The sequence below is a fragment of the Mandrillus leucophaeus genome, unplaced genomic scaffold, assembly GCF_000951045.1.
Source record: "Mandrillus leucophaeus isolate KB7577 unplaced genomic scaffold, Mleu.le_1.0 Scaffold652, whole genome shotgun sequence".
In the NCBI taxonomy this organism is placed as follows: domain Eukaryota; kingdom Metazoa; phylum Chordata; class Mammalia; order Primates; family Cercopithecidae; genus Mandrillus; species Mandrillus leucophaeus.
This window is the reverse complement of record NW_012107053.1, coordinates 1,012,656-1,031,658: the sequence shown is the minus strand read 5'-3', so window position 1 is coordinate 1,031,658 and position 19,003 is coordinate 1,012,656. Positions and strand designations below refer to the sequence as shown.

The following is a 19,003-nucleotide window of genomic DNA, read 5'->3' as shown; positions in this document are numbered from 1 at the left end:
ACAGGGCCTAGAGGGATAGAAAACCTCCTCAGAGCCAGTGACTGCTCCTGGTGAAAATCAAAGTTTAGGCCAATGCTATCTGGGGACCTCAGGAGAAAAGGAAACAGCCAGGATAGAACAGTTTGATAGGATTTTGTGGGAACCTATAATTGCTTCAGAAATTATTAGGTTGAATTATATAAAATTGCTGATGGTGTTAACCATTTTTGACTGACAAAAATGGTAATTTCATATAATTCAACCTAGTGATTCTAAAATATACTTTTGGATCATAACCCCTTCAAAAGCTAGGGACTGCTATGCTTGATTATGTGTGAAAGTCCCTTTTCTGTAAATCATTTTTTGGTTATAATTATAAGCAGCATGCACACATATTAGGTTCTTACAGACTGTTACTCAGGCAGCATGGTCATTTGGCCACAACTAAAACTAGATAAGTGTTGGTCACAAGCTGGAACAGCTTCCCCGGGGTCCTACTGCAGCTCAACTTCAATCCCTGAGATCTCCAAACTCTTACTCTAGGCAAACAGTTCTCAACAGGCTACAAAGTCTGGACATGCTGTTGATTGTCTTGGAGGGAAGGAGGATTCTACTGGCATATTGTGGGTGGAGGTTAGGGATGCTGCTAAACATCCTCAATACACAAGACAGGCCCTCATAATGAAGAATTTTCTGGCCCAAAATATCAGTAGTGCCAAAGCTAAGAAACTTGTTCTAGACTGAGCACTAGAGAACTCAAGAAAATGCCTGCAAACTTGTATATCATCCTTTTTAGTGGTATGAAAAGTTTATAAACAGGAGGGCAGAACTAAGAAGAATTAAGTTTGGAGAAGATATAATAGAATAAAATGGATTGCCTAAATATCTACAGTTGTGAAAATGCCTGTCTGGTGAACATGCTTAGAGAACTTAGACTTGGATAGTTTTAAAAAAGAGTTGGGTCATCAGAGAGTGAGTTTCTGATGGAATGTGACAGTGCCAAATTTTTTCTACTGCTTTAATGAAGGGAAATGAAAACAAGAACAGAGGTTATAGAATAGGATAAGAGGGACATTGCCATACAGAAAGTAAACATTTAAAACTTTACTTATTCCTTTTGAATTGAGTAGTTGATGTGTCTACTACTATGGTTACTAAGGTGGGTACATTTTTGGGTATGAATAGTGGTATAGGTATGAATGGTGGGGAGGGGAAAGTAATATGATAAACTCTTTAATCCTGAATTTTTAAACTTGATAGAGAGAGGTCTAACCTTTTATTTGGCATAAATTACCTGGGTGACCCAGAAAGTTTTGTAAATATATTTGACTGAGTTGCTCTTAGCTCTGAGAGCTATAAAGATATGTTAAGAGGTGTCCTTATAAAGAGCTGTTAATAATTAGTATATGAAGCATTATCTGTGCTATGGGAAAGACAGCTGTATTTTGATTTAGCTTAACTTTTTGAAAAAAAAATGTAAGTGGACATGAGTAGTATATAATTTTGTGTTGCTGATTGTGAACACTGAAGTTTTTTAAATCTTAGAAATCACTTTATTCTAGAACTATATTCTGATTAATATTTAAGTTCTCCAGGTAGCTCACCAAGCCTGAAGTGCATTGAAGCCTAGGGCTGAACTATTTGAAGAAACTAATCATTGTTACAGTGTTTTAAGGATTAAAAACATAAAGTTCTATTTGGAGGTGTCAGAAAGATCTTTCCTCTTGACTCCAAACTATGGTGGAACTAGGAACTTGATTCATTTTTCTACCTGTTGGATAGAAGAGAATGGAACGGGTTGGCCTGGTCAAGGATCTCAGCTGTGCAGGGCCTCATAGAAAAAGAAGAGATAGGGCCTGGGGCTTCAGGGGTTGACCTACTGAAAGATTTGCCTTTCTGCTGCTATCAACTTTTATTTCTAAATTTCTGAACAGTCTTCATTTCTCCCGACAATTTACTTATCGGCAAATGTAGTCTCAGCAACTTCTCCTCAGTGTTTTTAAAGAAGTGAAAAAACAATATTTTTAAAAACTAGTTTTCCCTTTTCTTTTTTTCCCCTAGGAATTAAGGATATTTATGGAGGGGAAGCTTAAATTCAGGTATCCCTCAGTATCTATGGTGGATTGATTCCAGGACTCCCTGTGGATACCAAATTCTGTGGAAACTCAAGTGCCTGATACAAAATGTAGTGTTTGCATATAACCTGTGCACATTCTCCTGTATGCTTTAAGTCATCCCTGGATTACTTATAATACCTAACACAATGGGAATGCTATGTAAATAGTTGTTATCCCATATTGGGTTTTTATTTGTATTTTTTTATTGTTGTATTGTGTGTGTGTGTGTGTGTGTGTGTGTGTGTGTGGTGGTGGTTTTCTTTTCAATTATTTTCCATCTGAATTTGGTTGAATCTGAGGATGTGGACCCTGTGGATACAGAAGGCCAGCTGTATTTTTTTTTCATTTCACTTAGATATTATTTCTTTCTTTTTACTTAAATCCTGCAGTAAAGTGAAATTATGTATTGAGAACTAAAGTTGTATTCCTTGGTACTTCTGAGAGAAAACAGACTTGAATTGTTATTGGGTGATTCCTCCTAGGAAATAAGATGAGGGCCATCTTAGATCCAGTCCTGTGATAGCCTTGGAACGAAAAATAGAAAAGAATTTGGGAGACATCTTAGAGATACAGATACAGCAAAGGAGAAAAGTCCCAAATGCCCGCAGCAGCAGTTGCCATTTCTGAACTATTTATTTTTAGGAAACATAAGTTTCACGTGTGTGGGTAGGCAGCTTGATTGGAACAGAAAACTGATGCCTTGTGTCTGCTGTTTGAGTCCCATTTATGAAACACTGCCTTTTTTTTTTTTATGGCTCAAGAGCACTCTACCAGCAAGTATTGAATATAAGGAGTTAACTAAGGATTAAATAGCTATTCTTTTCTGAGGATAGAGTAGGAAGTGATGGTTTGTGGTTAGAGCATGAGGGTTAGATATTTTTAAAAGACATTCAAGGCTGGTCAATCAGTGTTGGGAGATGGTAAGTTTACCAATATGGTAAATTCTTCTCTAGAGACACCTAAAATACTGTTTTGGAGATAATTTGAATGTAAACTCCTGAAGTTTATTTTTAGTTCAAGGTTCTTTGAAAAAGAAAAAAAAAACCTCAAGCCTGTCATGTAAATAGGACGTGTGTTAATTTACCTGACATACTTGAAGACTAGATGTGGTAATTGATCATTGTGTGGCAGTAGCAGGAAATCAGTAACCCAAGCTGCTCGTATCTTCTAAAATCTCCCTAGCAACGAAGTCAGCAAAGGCCATCCTTCCAGCAATTACTGCCAGCTTAGAGAACTGGCTTGAGATTCTTTGTGGATTGCCCAGAACACCTAGATCTTCTGTTTCAGTAGTGTGTTACAAATGATCATCTTCCACCACTATAGAATGATCTGTGTTTTTACTTATCCTTTTAAAGTTCTATTCCTATAAATTTCTGATTCTTAAAGCACAGAGTTCTTTTGAGAATCCCATGATAATTTATAAGAAAACAATCAAAAGAGGATAAAATATAAAAGCAATATAGTATTTCAGCTGGCATGCATGTATTATTTCTACCTCACAGAAAACTGTAGGATAAGGAAATCGAATGACTTGCTTAAAGTCACATTGTTAATGACACAACAAGCTATGCACAAACCCTAAAAGACAAAAATATAAATTTCCCATTTTTGTCTAAATAATTTTCTACTACTGTAGGGATTGACAATATTTGGCACATGGCCAGCTTCCCTCCACCATCCCCTTCTGAAGTAATAATGGTGCTTGGCCCTAGTTTCAGACTCATGCAGGTGGTTGGAAATTTTGCTGGCTCTTGGAGCTCTGTGAGTTCATGGTGTTACATTCATGGTCATTATCTCCTCTACTCCAACTGGTCAGTAGAATCATAATCAGTAATTTATACTGTTCTTTCTGAAGTGTTGCTGATGCCTGTACCTCAGACTGGCCTACATTGAGAACATTTTGGGGTATAGCTTGCCAGTGATTCTGAAATGACTGACATAACTCTGAGGGCACCCCCTTATCTGCTCCATAGAAAGTAGAAATCCCTTTGGATGTGTCTCAAACATTGCACAAGGCATGGAGTCTCTTGTGGTTGGGAATGAAGTTAAGGAAGAGAGTGACAAGTAGGTGGAAGTGGGTGGAAAGAGAAACATGAACTAGATACAAGCACGGCTCACCTACAGTGCTTTTCTTTCCTTTTTCCAGAGAGTGTGCAAGAGGTATTTTGTCCAGTTTTTCTGGGGCTGCAAGCTTATCATTCTTTGTTCCTTTGGTATCTTATGTCTTCCTCCCCACATCAAATCTATCAGCTATTCCTCTTGGCTCTGCCTTTGGAATATCCAGAATCCTACCTTTTGTTTTCCCGCTTCTATCCCATTGCCACACTAATATAGGCTCATTATCAGCACTCACCTGAACTATTAAAATAACCTCTTTTATTTGTCTCCCTGACTCCCCTTTCCCCACCCAGTCTTTGCTCCATATAGCCACAGTAGTAATTCTTCAAAATAAAACTTGGGTCACAATACTCCCCTGACCAAAACCCTCTAGCAGCTTCCCATTACATTTTGAATGAAATATCAAGTCCCTTCTGTGACCTATAATGCACAGAGTTGTCTGGAACCTGGTCAGTTCTCTGTCTGCCACTCTGTCCCTTGCTTGCTGTTCTCCAGTCGCACTGACGTTCTGGTTCTTTCTTGAATCCGTCAGGCATGCCCTTGCCTTAGGACCTTTGCTTTTGCTGCTTTCCTCTGCTGGAGTGTTCCTTCCCAAGATTACAGAATTGCTGGCTTTCTCACTACATTTAGACCACTTCAAATTTCATTTCTTTGGGGAGGCCTCTTCTGATCACCCTATCTGAAGCAGTATCCTCTATCTATTTATCTTCTTACTTTTTTATTTTTCATAACATTATCTGTGCTCGACGTTGTATATCTAGTTGTCTGCCTGTTTCCTTCATTAGAATGTGTGCTCCATGAAGGCAGACACTGTCTGTTTTGTTCACTGCTATTATATGTAGATAATAGATAGAACAGTGCCTGGCGCATAGTAGGCACTAAATAAAAATGTGTTAATGAATTAATATATTAATCAACAAAGTATGCCACATTCTTTTTTTTTTTATTTTTTTGAGACAGGGTCTTACTCTGTTGCCCAAGTTGGAGTGCAGTGAGGCAATCATAGTTCATTGTAACCTTGAATTACTGGGCTCAAGTAATCTTCCCACCTCAGCCTCCCAGCAGCTAGGACTTTTTGTAGAGATGATGATATCTATCCATTTTGCCCAGTCTGGTCTCGAACTCCTGGCCTCAAGCAATCATCCTGCCATGGCCAAATCTTTTTTGACATAGGCAGCCAAAGGGTGAATCTAATTACAATTTGTGTGTGTGTGTATGTGTGTTGTGTGTGTGTGCGTGTGTGTGTTCCTTCAAGTGTATCAGGCTCTGTGCTATATATTTTGCTTGCATTACCCAATTTAGTGAAACAGCTGTCAGGTAGGTGCTATTATTATCTCCCTTACGGTAATAAAGAAATGGAGGTTAAGAGAGGCAACTTTGCTCAAGTTCACACATTATTAAATAATATAAGGTAATTGAACTAGGTCTCGTCTGGCTCCAAAACCTTAACTCAATAACTGTGATATATGCTGCATTTCCTAATTTTGAATCTGCCAAAATCCTATTGGGGAACAAATAGTGTAAGAGAATTTTTGTAGCATATATTTCCACAGAGGACTACAAAAAAATTACAAAGTATATATATTTTCTTCAAGATGAAAGAAGTTACTGAAATAGTTTAGAAACCATATTACATTAAAGTTCACATGTTAATACAATTATTTATTCAGCTACATCAACTGAAGTAAATAATGTTACATTAAAGTTTACATGTTAATATAAATATACAAGTATTCAGCTATATCAACTAAAGTAAATAATGTATTTTAAAGCTCACATTATCTTTCTATTTAAAGAATTTATTTGAGGAAGGATATCTGTTGTTAAATTCTACAAATAAAATTTATCGTATTAGGCATATTTATAAACTGCTCCCCTTTATCTATCTCTATAAGCTTAGAAGGTGTCTATTCTTTTCTTACTTGCCCTATTCATCCATTATCTACAGTTAGCAAGTAAAGGTTATCACTTCTTATTCTTGTTTTCTCCTCCTTTATTCTCATTTATGCAGTTCTCAGCACCTCCCCTTCAGGTATCCCTCCCACCTAAACCCTCACTAGATTGTTTCATTTGACAATGGAGAGCCCCTCTAGCTCAGTCTTGCCTAGACTTGCACAGTTCACCCAATACCTCTCTTTACCCTCCCTTCTTCTAGGAAGTACATGACATGTCCAATATCCTCTTTAGATTCTTGTTCTGATGATTTCCCTGTCTTTACCATGTCACCTCAGAACTTCTCTATGCAGAATTTATATTTTATAAAATTGTTTCACATTATTAGGACTTCATTCCACATGGGAAAAAGATAGTCCCTTTCTCCATCCCAAAATATAACCCATTAAGTATCTGTAACCAACTCACCTGTAACTGAACTTAGGCAAAGGGCTCTTATCCCACAGGAAGACGCTACTACAATTTTGAACAAGCCTTGTGATTTTGAGGAGCAGTGAGATACTCAGAGACAGTTAGAGCTGGAAGATACTTGAGAGGCCATAGGTCTGGTTCCTTTTCTTTGGTGTTTTGTTGTAGCTTGTGTCACTTAGCATGCATTTGGTTGCAAGTAACAGAATACCCCAACTAAGGACAAAACAATAAAATTAAAATTATTTATCTTTTTTTTTTTTTTTTTTTTGAGACGGAATCTGTCTCTGTTGCCCAGGCTGGAGTGCAGTGGCACTATCTCCACCCACAGCAACCTCTGCCTCCCTGGTTCAAGCTATTCTCCTGCCTCAGCCTCCCAAGTAGCTGGGATTACAGGTGTCCACCACTATGCCTGGCTGACTTTTTTGTGTTCTTAGTAGAGACAGGGTTTCACCAGGTTGGCCAGGCTGAGGTCAGGTTTCAAACTCCTGACCTCAAGTGATCGGCCCACCTCGGCCTCCCAAAGTGCTGGGATTACAGGTGTGAGCCACCACACGTGGCCGACTATCTTTCTTAACAAGAAGTCCCCAGTAAGGGTACTTCCAGGGTTTGATTTGCAGTGAAAACAAAACAAAACAAAACAAAATAAAACAAACAAACAAAAAATCATTCAGACCCAGGTGCTTTCTATAACTCCCATCTGCTATCTTCAACTTATAGGTGAAGTCTGTCCTCCTGTTGAGATGGCCATGATGTCACATACATACACAACTATATTCTTGAAGGAGAGGATACATGTTTCCATTCTGTTTCTTATATTAATGACAACTCTGTTTATTATGAAAGAAAAAGTTTTCCCAAGTGACCTCAGCAGACTGCTGCTTACATATCTAGCTACATGGGAAGCCTGGATTGCACCTGTCTGGCATTTTGACCTTTCTGGTGGGCAGAGAAGGGATGGGGGCAGGATTCTCCTGGCAGAGAAGAGGGAAGGAAATAGCTGTTGGTGAGATAATGTTAATGTCTGTCATTTGTGCTGAACCCGAGAAGAAAAACGTCTGAATCATCTGTATCACTTTTTCCTATCGTCCAGATAGCAACAATTTTTTCTGTTTACAAATGTTTGCAAGTTTGAACTCTTTGATTGTTGCTAACTAGAAGGGAGGGATCAAGGAAAGGAGGGAGATACAATGGATATTAGTTTGCAGGGGCTACCAAAACATCATAGACTAGATGCTTATAAACAACAGAAATTTGGTTTTCACAGTTCTGGAGATGGAAAGTCCAGCATAGTCAGGTTTTGGTGAGGGTTCTCTTCTGTACTATACACTGCTGACTTCTCGTTGTGCCCTTACATGGTGGAAAGAATTAGTATGCTCTCTGAGGACTCTCTTATAAGATACTAATCCCATTCATGAGGCCTCTACTCTCATGACATAATCATCTCCCACAGTCTTCCTCTCCTCATACCATTACATTGGGGGTAGATTTCAACATATGAATTTGGTTGAGGGGACACAAATATTCAGTCCATAACAGAAAGGGAAGAAGGAAGGAATGAGATGTAAATTTAAAAGAATTATAATGAATAATCTTGCGCATATATATATATGTGTGTATATATATGTGTGTATGTGTGTGTGTGTGTGTATATATATGTTTGTCCATCTGGCAAATATTCTGAGCTATTATTATGTGAAAGGAATATTTTTAAATTGCATTTTAGTGTGACCTTGGGCTGTGGTCTGTAGTTTCTCATTTCTCTTTGTGGAAGCTCAAGTTTACATGATGATTATAAAATAAAACAATAGACCGCCACGGTGGCTCATGCCTGTAATCCCAGCACTTTGGGAGGCTGAGGGGGGCGGATCATGAGGTCAGGAGATTGAGACCATTGTGGGTAACACGGTGAAACCCCATCTCTACTAAAAATACAAAAAAAAAATTATCCGGGCATGGTGGCGGGCGCCTGTAGTGCCAGCTACTCGGGAGGCTGAGGCAGGAAAATGGCGTGAACCGGGGAGGCAGAGCTTGCAGTGAGCTGAGATGAAGCCACTGCACTCCAGCCTGGGCGACATTGTGAAACTCTGTCTCCAAAAAAAAAAGAATGAACAATTTTTATACCCCTTTCTGACATTTGTGCAAAGGAAAATTGCTGCACTAGTGGGGTTTTACAGAGTCATATAATTAAACCTAGGGAGAGATTTTAAAATGGAATAGAGACTACTTTCCTAAATTAGGCTGCTGATAAAAGTATACATAACAATGAAACAAAGTAACCCTTTCTAATTTGTTGATTCAATTATGTCTAGTAAGAGTTATTGAAAGAATTGGCCTGTAATATCTACTATTAGTTTTAGTATGAAAGTATTTTAGATTCAGACATATGACAAGCCAGTTATAGCCATCTTTAATTTATTAAGTGTCTTTTATACGTGAAGACCTGTGGTAGGTACTAGGGATCCATAGATACAGATATGGCCCCCTTTTTACCTGTTAGACCTTGAGCTTCAGTCAGGGAGAGACCTACATAGACTAATAATTATAATTCTGTGTAAAAAGGACTACCGTAGAGTCATATAGGGTGATAATTACCACAAATCGTAAAATAGTTAATATTATCCTTATTTCTAGGTGCAAAAAAATGGAGCTGCAGAGTGGTCAAATTAACTTGTCCGTAAGTTGCAGAGTGAGATTGTGAACTAGGCCTCTTGCCCCCAGTCCAGTGTCCTTTGCCTTACTTGCAGGGAAGAGAAAATCAAAGTCTCTCTTCTATTTGAAGAGAATATTAGAAAACACTTCATGGAGAATATGGTATTTGAGATTGATCTTGAGAGATGAGCTCTAAATAGTGTGAAGGCAGAGACGTTCTGGGCAATGAGAATAGAATGTAAAGGTATCATAATAATTTTGCTGGCACAATTTGTAGCAGAGAAAAGATTAGTGAGGTAGCTGAGTCTTCTAATGAGAGGCCGTATATTCAAAATATAAGATATAAAGTATATACTTCAGGTATTTATATTTTATTAAATGGAGAGCAGGAGGCCCCAGGGGGGGTTTGAGCAGGTGACAGCTATGATCAGAAGGGCACACATGGGTAGTTAAGTTTTCACAAATGTACTAGTTGTGCTAGAGATGACTCAGAGAAGAGTTTGTAGAGCAGTCCAAGCAACAGATAACAAGGGCCCTGTCATAAAGAGCTATGTTTTCCTAGGATTTAAGTGATTGACAATCTCATATAGTAGTGGGAAAAGAAGTAGGTGACCACAAACTTGAGAACTATTTAGATTTGTTGCTATTTTCTTGTTTTAGTGAACAATTATTTATAACTCCTGAAAGTTAAAGTTGTCTTTATACTTATACCTATTTCCTTCATTCTCTTGTTTATGATATATCTCACCTTAGAGAGATTTTCTGAGATTAATTTCAATTGTTTCAAACTACCAAAAAGAGAGACTGATACTTTGTGGCAAGAAGGGGTAACAAGTAGCAGAGTGAGATTGTCTTTATTTTCACTCATGCCTGAGACAACCAAAACACTGGGCAAAAGCATATTAAATAAATGTTGTCAGCATATTGAATACCAGACAAAGTAAAACTGAATTTATCACAAATAACATGATCATTCATGCAAAAAGTATGATGGACTCTACCAAAAAGAACTGATAAGCAAGTTTAGCAGAGTTTCAGAATACAAGATCAAGATACAGAAATCAATTATATTTCTCAATATTGGCGAGAACATTTGGATATTGAAATGAAAAATAAATATCACCATATCTTGAAGAAATATAAAACAGTAGGAATGTATCTGGCAAAATATGTGTAATACTAATATACTGCAAAGAACAAAACATTGCTGAGAGGAATTAAAGACCAAAATAAATAGACCATGTACATGGATTGTAAAACTCAATGTTGTTAAGATGCCAGTTTACCCCAAATTAATCTATAGAATCAACATATTCCCAATCAAAATCCCAGAAGCCTTTTTTGTTGTTGTTAAAGTTGATAAGCTCAGTCTAAAAGTCATACAGAAGCACAAAGGACCTAAAAGAGCCAAAAACCATTTTGAAAAAAATATAATAAACTTGGAGGGCTAACACTACCTGATTTTATGAATTATGATAAATTTATAGTAATCAAGATAGTGTGGTATTGGTATACAGACAGACAGATAGGTAAACAGAACAGAATAAAGAGTCCTAAAAGAGACTCAAAGATGTGTGGTCCATTTATTTTTGACAAAGACACAAAGGCAATTCAGTGGAGAAAGAATAGTTTTTTTTTTTTTTTTTCAGCAAATGGCTTTAGAACAATCTGATATCCATATGCAGAAAAATAAAACATCCATACCTCATACCATTTATAAAAACTAACAATGTATTATTGACCTAAGTGTACATACAACCCTAAAACTATAAAATGTGTAGAAGAAACATAGAAAATCTTTGTGACCTTGGATTAAGCAAAGATTTCTTAGATATGACTCCAAAAGTATAGTCCATAAAAGAAAGCCTCCATAAACAGGACTTCATCATAATTTAAAGTTTCTGTTCTTTCAAAGACACTGTTAAGAAAATGGAAAGAGAAGCCATAGACTTAGAGGAAATATTTGCAAGTCACATATATGATAGAGGACTTGATACAGAATAACTCAATAATAAAATAATTCAATAAAAATTGGAAAAGAATGTATACCAATGGCAAACAAACAAATGAAAAGTTCATGACATAAATGTTTAACACTATTATAGTCATTAGGGAAATGCAAAGAAAAACCACCGAGAGATACCACAACATACCTGTTAGAATAGAATAGAAAAAAAAAAAAAGACCATATCAAGTCTTGACAGGGATGTAGAGCAACTAGAATGCTCATACACTGCTGGTGGTAATGTAACATGGTAGAAATGCCATCAGGCAAGAAAGTAGTTCCCTAAAATTAAATATTTGAACTTGGGACGATATATATGGAATATTTTTGGTAGTTTGAAAAACAGCTTTCTGAAAGCAGTTCCCTAAAATTAAATGTTTACTTAAAAATGACTCAACTATTCTACTTCTAGAAAATTACCCAAGAGAAATGAAGGCATATGTCCATATAAATAGATACATGAAAATGTTCATAGCAGCTTTATTTGTAATTGCCAAACACTGGAATCACCTTTAATTCATCAACAGGTTCATCAATAGGTGAATGAATAAATAATTTTTGTATGTTCATATAATGGAATATACCTCCAGAATAAAAAGGAATGAATTATTGATATATTCAATAACATGGATAAATCTCAAAATAATTAGCTAACTGAAAGAATCCAGTCATTCCCTCTCAAGAAAAAAGTTTTATTCCCTTCACATAAAATTTAGAATATGCAAATTTATTTATATTGACTGAAAGCAAATTGATGGTTGCTAAGGAGCAGCAGGAGAAGAGAAAAAGGAATTTTTAAAGGATATGGGGAGACTGTTAGAGGTGATGAATATGTTAATTATCTTATTTTTGGTGATAGTTTTATGAATGTATAGATTTGTCAAAACTTATCAAATAGTACACTTTACATATGTGCAATTCTACTGTCAACTATACTTCAATAAAGCTGTTTTATAAACTACCAAAAAGATACCAGATACATCTTCCCAAGTTCAAATAAAACTTAGAGTTCTAAGAAACTGATACATGACCTGTACATAGCATTTAGATCTCACAATTTTATAGAATTATTTTCTGTATGTTTATATCTATGCTTTGTTTTTTAAATTCTTTAAATGAAAATTATCTTTTTGGTGAGAGAGTAGAGCAGTAGAAACTTATATAATAACTACTTATGAGAGTATTTGGAGCAATCAATATGGAAAAAAACTTTCACGTTAAATATGTGCATACCCTACAACCTAGCAATTCTCTTTCTAGGTATACAGAAGGCCTTGACCTATGATGGTTCGACCTCTGACTTTTCAACTTTACAATAGTGTGAAACAATTTTGTTTTTGATGTTCAGTACAGTATTCAATAAATTACATGACATATTCAACACTTTATTATAAAATAGGCTTTGTGTTTGATGACTTTGCCCAACTATAGGCTAACGTCAGTGTTCTGAGCACATTTAAGGTAGGCTAAGCTAAGCTATGATGTCCAGTAGGATCGGTGTGTTAAGTGCTTTTTCAACTTAATAATATTTTTAACTCACAGTGAGTGTATAAGATGTTACCCACAATAAGTCAAGGAGTATCTGTAGATGAAGAATAGTTGCTCTCAAACTGGTCTCAAGACTCTTTTGTGCTCTTAAATTACTAAGGAACTGAAAAAGCTTTTGTGTATGTGAGATTACTATGTTAAAAATTACAACTGGGACAATTTTTTAAAATTCACTTTTAAATAACAATAATAAATCTGTTAACATGTTACATATAAACATGTTAATACAAATAATACTTTTAGGGGAAATGATTATTTTAAAAAACAGTGAAAAGAGTATTATCATTTTACATTTTTATAAATCTTTTTGATTTCTTACTCAATAAAAGATGAGCATTTATATCTGTTTCTGTAATCAATCTGTTTGGTAATATTATTATAGTAAGAGTGTGTGAAGAAAACTTGGCCTCATAAAGATATTCAGTTAGAAAAAATGAGGACCATTTTAATAACCTTTTCAGAAAATTGTGAATATTCTTTTGATACTACACTACAATTCTCCAAGTTGTAGTTTCTTAAGTTTAAATTGCAACGTTGACTCTGAAACTATATCAGTGAATTTTTTTTACTTTCTGTTACATTAAAATGCATTGGTCTATATCATACTTTCAATAGATTTTTTTACTCATGCATTATTTTGTAATGTTACGCACTAGTCACTTGGAAAATATTGGTTCACTGAGTTATTTACACCTTCCAAATGTTAACTCATTTGATTATTTTAGCTAAAGTGTGTCTTTTATACTTTTGTCTCAACAAATATTGTACACAATGCTCTGCAAAGTGCTGTACATGAAACAGGCATTATCACTTTTAAGGAGCTGTGGCATGGTAGAAGTTATGACAAATATACATCTATTCTGAACACCCAGCAGGAACAGTGTGCCTCAAGTTTTAAAGCACAGGAAGGCCACATGGGACTGCATTTGAAAGGGATCAGGAAAAGTTCAATAAAGGAAAATATTGAGAGAAGGGTGTTGATGGAAAGGGGATGATGACAGAAATTTAAAATCAGTGTAAATTAAGAAATAAGCCTGCCTTGATCTACTTGTAATTCAGAACAATTATTGATATCCTTTAGTCTAAGGAGTTTATAGATATTTGTCAGTGATGGAATATCAATTTTTAAAAACATTTATTTTGAAGAGAAATGCAATGCATAAAATGTATAGTTTAATGATTACCAAGTGTGGATTTGGAGTAAGAAGAACACATGTGCATTTTTGTTGCAAGTGCATGTTTGTTGCATGGGATTGCCTAGGAAATGGGTATCACATGCAGGTCTCTGCAAGATAAGTGTGGACTGTAACAGAAGTCATGCAGTGTCTGCTGTCTTGAAGAGGTCATCCTGTACTGTTGGAAGTACTTAAGTCTGTACTGTCCGGCTGTGGCTTAGCTTCTGTTGCTTAGCACATGATCTTTGGTTGTCCCAGCTAACTCTTGACAGCATTAACTGCTTTTCTGAATGCTGGGCACTCCCTGTTGGCCAGTAGATAATTAAAAAAAAAAAAAATACACCTGTACTCCGGTGGCTCACGCCTGTAATCCCAGCGCTTTGGGAGGCCGAGGCGGGCAGATCACGAGGTCAGAAGATCAAGACCATCCTGGCTAACATGGTGAAACCCTGTCTCTACTAAAGATACAAAAAATTAGCTGGGCATGGTGGTGGGCACATGTAGTCCCAGGTACTCGGAAGGCTGAGGCAGGAGAATGGCATGAACCCGGGAGGCAGAGCTTGCAGTGAGCGGAGATCGCGCCACTGCACTCCAGCCTGGGTGACAGAGTGAGACTCTGTCTCAAAAAAAAAAAAAAAGAAAGAAAGAAAATACACCTGGACTCATACTAATAATATGTAGATGTGAACAGTGAATATATTATAAAGGTTTACTCTCGTATAAACTCAGGTCAAATTATAGTAATTTAATGTATGCATGTTCTACGAAAGCTTACATGTATATAGAATTCTTTTCTCTTTTAATATTTGACCTCATTCTGCCACTCATGTGAAAAGTGTATTTACTATCACCTTTCAAAGTTCAAATCCAAATGAGATATACATTTAGCTATTAAGTTTGAAGAGTACATTTATGTTATTGCCTTCAAATGGCATATCGAATAAATGCCCACATTTGAGACATTGTGCTTATAGCAGTAACAAAGAAGATTAAATATATGAGGCTTAGCCTTCCTGGAGTTTATAATTTTAAAAATGGCATAAGTACCAGCAAACAGGTAAATTCAGAAGAGAGTACAGAATAAAATTAAGAAGCAAAATATACTCGAGAATAAATAAATATATTGGGTAAATAATATATGTACATGTCCATGGGTAAAATATTACAGTTTAATTTTTTTAAATTTTGTTATCAGCTATTATCAAAGTACTTTTGAGGTCATATTTTAGTAAACAGGTTTATATGTTCCAAGTTTGGAATGAATTTTTGTATGTAATTGTTAATATCATTGATTAATATCTTCTATTTTCGTAGATTTGATCCAGGCTACCAACGAGACCAATGTTAATATTCCTCAGATGGCCGACACTCTCTTTGAGCGGGCAACAAACAGTAGCTGGGTGGTTGTATTTAAGGCTTTAGTGACAACACATCATCTCATGGTGCATGGAAATGAGGTAAACTAAGTAAACTTTTCTCTTTTTTTGATGGAGGAAGGAGGCTTTTAGGAAGAGCATGGTGATGATTTAAGGCTCTTTGAATTTTCACTAATTCGGAGAAAAAGAAAAGGAAATACACAGTTCCAGATCATCTAGAATACAAGTTTAATCTTCTCCTTAGTTATTTAACAAAAAATAAACTTTAAGCTAAACATTGTCTTAGAGATATGAGGTATAGGTATACCTCAGAGATATTGCGGGTTTGATTCCAGACCACTGCAAAAAAAACCTTATATTGCAATAAAGTGAGTCACACAAATGTTTTGGTTTCCCAGTGCATGTAAAAGTTACATTTACACTTATACTGTACTCTATTTAAGTGTACAATAGTATTATGTCTAAAAAAGTACATATCTTAATTTTAAAATCCTTTATTGCTAAAAAAATGATGATCAAATGATCATCGGAGCCTTCAGTGAGTTGTGATCTTTACTGCTAGAAAGTCTTGCCTTGATGTTGATGGCTGCTGACTGATTAGGATGGTGGTTGCTGAAGGTTGAAGTAACTGCAGAAATTTCTTAAAATAAGACAATAGTGAAGTTTGCCACATCAATTGACTCTTCCTTCTACAAAAGATTTCCCTGTAGCATTCAATGCTCTTTGATAGCATTTTATCTACAGCAGAACTTCTTTCAAAATTGGAGTTAATCTCTCAAACCTTGCTACTGCTTTATCAGCTGTTTATGTAATTTCTATACCCTTTGTTGTTATTTCAACAATGTTCACAGTATCTTTACCAGGAGAAGATTTTATTTCAAGAAACCACTTTCTTTCTCATCCATAAGAAGCAACTCCTCATCCATTCAAATTTTATCAAGAGATTATAGCAATTCAGTCCCATCTTCAGGCTCTATGTCTAATTCTAGTTATCTTGCTGTTTTCCCACACATCTGCAGTTACTTCCTCTACTGGTCTTGAATCCCTCAAAGTCATCCATAGGGGCTGAAATGCTGTTCTTCCAGATTCCTGCTAATGTTGGTATCTGTATGTCCTCCCATGAATCACAAATGTTTTAATGGCATCTAGAATGGTGAATCTTTTCTAGAAGGTTTTCAATTTACTTTGCTCACATCCATCAGAGGAATCACTATCTATAGTAGCTATAGCCTTACAAAATGCATTTCTTAAATAACAAGACTTGAAAGTAAAAATTACTCCTTGATCCATGGGCTGCACAATGAGCATTGTGTTAGCAGTCATGAAAACAACATGCATCTCTCTGTACATCTCCATCAGAGCTCTTATGGTGACAAGGTGCATGTCAATGAGCAGTAATATTTTGAAAGGAGTCTTTTTTTTCTGAGCAGTAAGTCTCAACAGTGGGCTTCGAATATTCAGTAAACCATTCTGTAAACAGATGTGCTGTCATCCAGGCTTTGTTGTTCCATTTATAGAGCGTGGGCAGAGTAGGTTTAGTGTAATTCTTAAGGGCCCTAGATTTTCAGAATGGTAAATCAGCATTGACCTCCACTTCATGTCATCAGCTGCATTAGCCCCTAACAAGAGAGTCAGGCTGTCTTTTGAAGTTTTGAAGTCAGGTACTATATTCTCCTTTCTAGATAAGAAAGTTCTAGATGGCGTCTTCTTCCAATAGAAGGCTGCTTTGCCTATATTGAAAATCTGTTTTGTGTAGCCACCTTCATAAATTATGTCAGCTAGATCTTCTGGATAACTTGCTGCAGCTTCTTCATTAGCACTTCCTGCTTCACCTTGTACTTTTATATTGTGGAGATGACTTCTTTGCTTAAACCTCATGAACTAACCTCTGCTAGCACCAACTTTTATTCTGCAGTTTCCTCACCTTTCTCAGCCTTCCTAGAATTGAAAAAAAGTTGGGGCCTTGCTCTGAATTAAGCTTTGGCTTAAGGGAATGTTGTAGCTGGTTTGATCTTTTATCCAGACCACTCAAACATTCTCCATATCAACAAGAAAGCTATTTCACTTTCTTATCATTGTGTGTCCACTAAAGTAGCACTTTTAATTTTCTTCAAGACTTCTCCTTTATATTTACAACTTGACTAACTGGCATAGGAGAGCTAGCTTTTGGCCTTTCTCAGCTTTCGACATGCCACTCTCACTAAGCTTAATCACTTCTAGCTCTTGACTTAAAGTGAGAGTGTGACTCTTCCTTTCACTTGAATATCTAGAGATCATTGTAGGGTTATTAGTTGGCTTAATTTCAATATTGTTGTGTCTCAGGGAATAAGGAGGCCTGAGGAGAGGGAGAAAGTCAGGGACACAACCAGCGGTGGTGCAGTCAGAACATACGCAACATTTACTGATTAAGTTTGCCATTATTTATGGGCACAGTTCGTGGCACCTCAAAACAATTACATTAGTAACACCAAAGATCACTGATGACAGATCACGAAAACAGATATAATAATAAAGAAAAAGTTTGAAATATTGTGAGAATTACCAAAATGTGACACAAAGTGAGCACTGATAGACTGGCTTATCCCTGGGTTGCCACAAATCTTCAATTTGCAAAAAGTGCAATAAAAATAAAGCTCAACAAAATGAGATATGCCTGTATTAAAATTATAGGTTCAAGAAATGGATATACCATGTAAACCTATTTTTAAGCAAAAATGTTAGAAGAAAGAACAATAGAATTATTTTTCCCATAGGAAAGATTCCTTTGAATCTTTGAGTGAAAATTGCATTCATAAGATGTTTATTTTGGAAAACACTGATAAAATTAAAATTACCAATTTTATGTAGGATGTCTACTGAATCCTAATAAATTGTAGTATTTCCATTATGTGCAGAAATGAAAGATCATACAATTTAATTCTAATTCACAAAGCTTTTTTTCCTTTCAGAGACATTCAGCATTCTAGGAAACTTTATAACTGAGCAAAAGAGATCACAATGAGAATTTGTCAAAAAAAAAATCCCTTTAGTATCAGAAATTGTTTAAAGGTATGATTTAAGCATATGCATATTTAATTCTAATTTTTGTTTTTCAGAGATTTATTCAGTATTTGGCTTCCAGAAATACACTGTTCAATCTCAGCAATTTTTTGGACAAAAGTGGATCCCATGGTGAGAATATTTGTATTTTATAATCTTTTGCCAATGCTTTGATTTTTGAAGTGAGACTATTAATCCAAAATCATTGCAACTGATAGCTTCATTGAATATTTAAGAATGTAAAAATAATTACATTTAAATATAGCTTTAAAATAATTATAGACAACTCAGCATATAAAATATATATTAAGTTTATTTTGGGGATTTTTACCACATGTTTACCTTAAAAAGTAACAGTGGGTGTGCTAGACCCACAGTTGTTTTTTATGAAGGTACAGGAGACAATGAAATAAACGATGCCTTCTCAATTAAAAAAAGTGATTCCATGGCTGGGCGCGGTGGCTCAAGCCTGTAATCCCAGCACTTTGGGAGGCCGAGACGGGCGGATCATGAGGTCAGGAGATCGAGACCATCCCAACATGGGCTAACATGGTGAAACCCCGTCTCCACTAAAAAATACAAAAAACTAGTCGGGCGAGGTGGCGGGCGCCTGTAGTCCCAGCTACTCGGGAG

At 36.0% G+C, this 19,003-nt stretch overlaps 1 protein-coding gene across 1 annotated transcript in view; it reads left to right on the top strand.

Annotated features, from left to right (window-relative positions):
• SNAP91 (synaptosomal-associated protein, 91kDa) overlaps positions 1-19,003 on the top strand; it is a 179,686-nt gene that overhangs the window by 27,465 nt on the left and 133,218 nt on the right. Inside the window, exons 3-4 of the mRNA XM_012001209.1 lie at positions 15,270-15,412; positions 18,427-18,502. Coding sequence (XP_011856599.1) covers positions 15,270-15,412; positions 18,427-18,502 — 219 coding nt within the window. The remainder of the gene's footprint in view (positions 1-15,269; positions 15,413-18,426; positions 18,503-19,003) is intronic.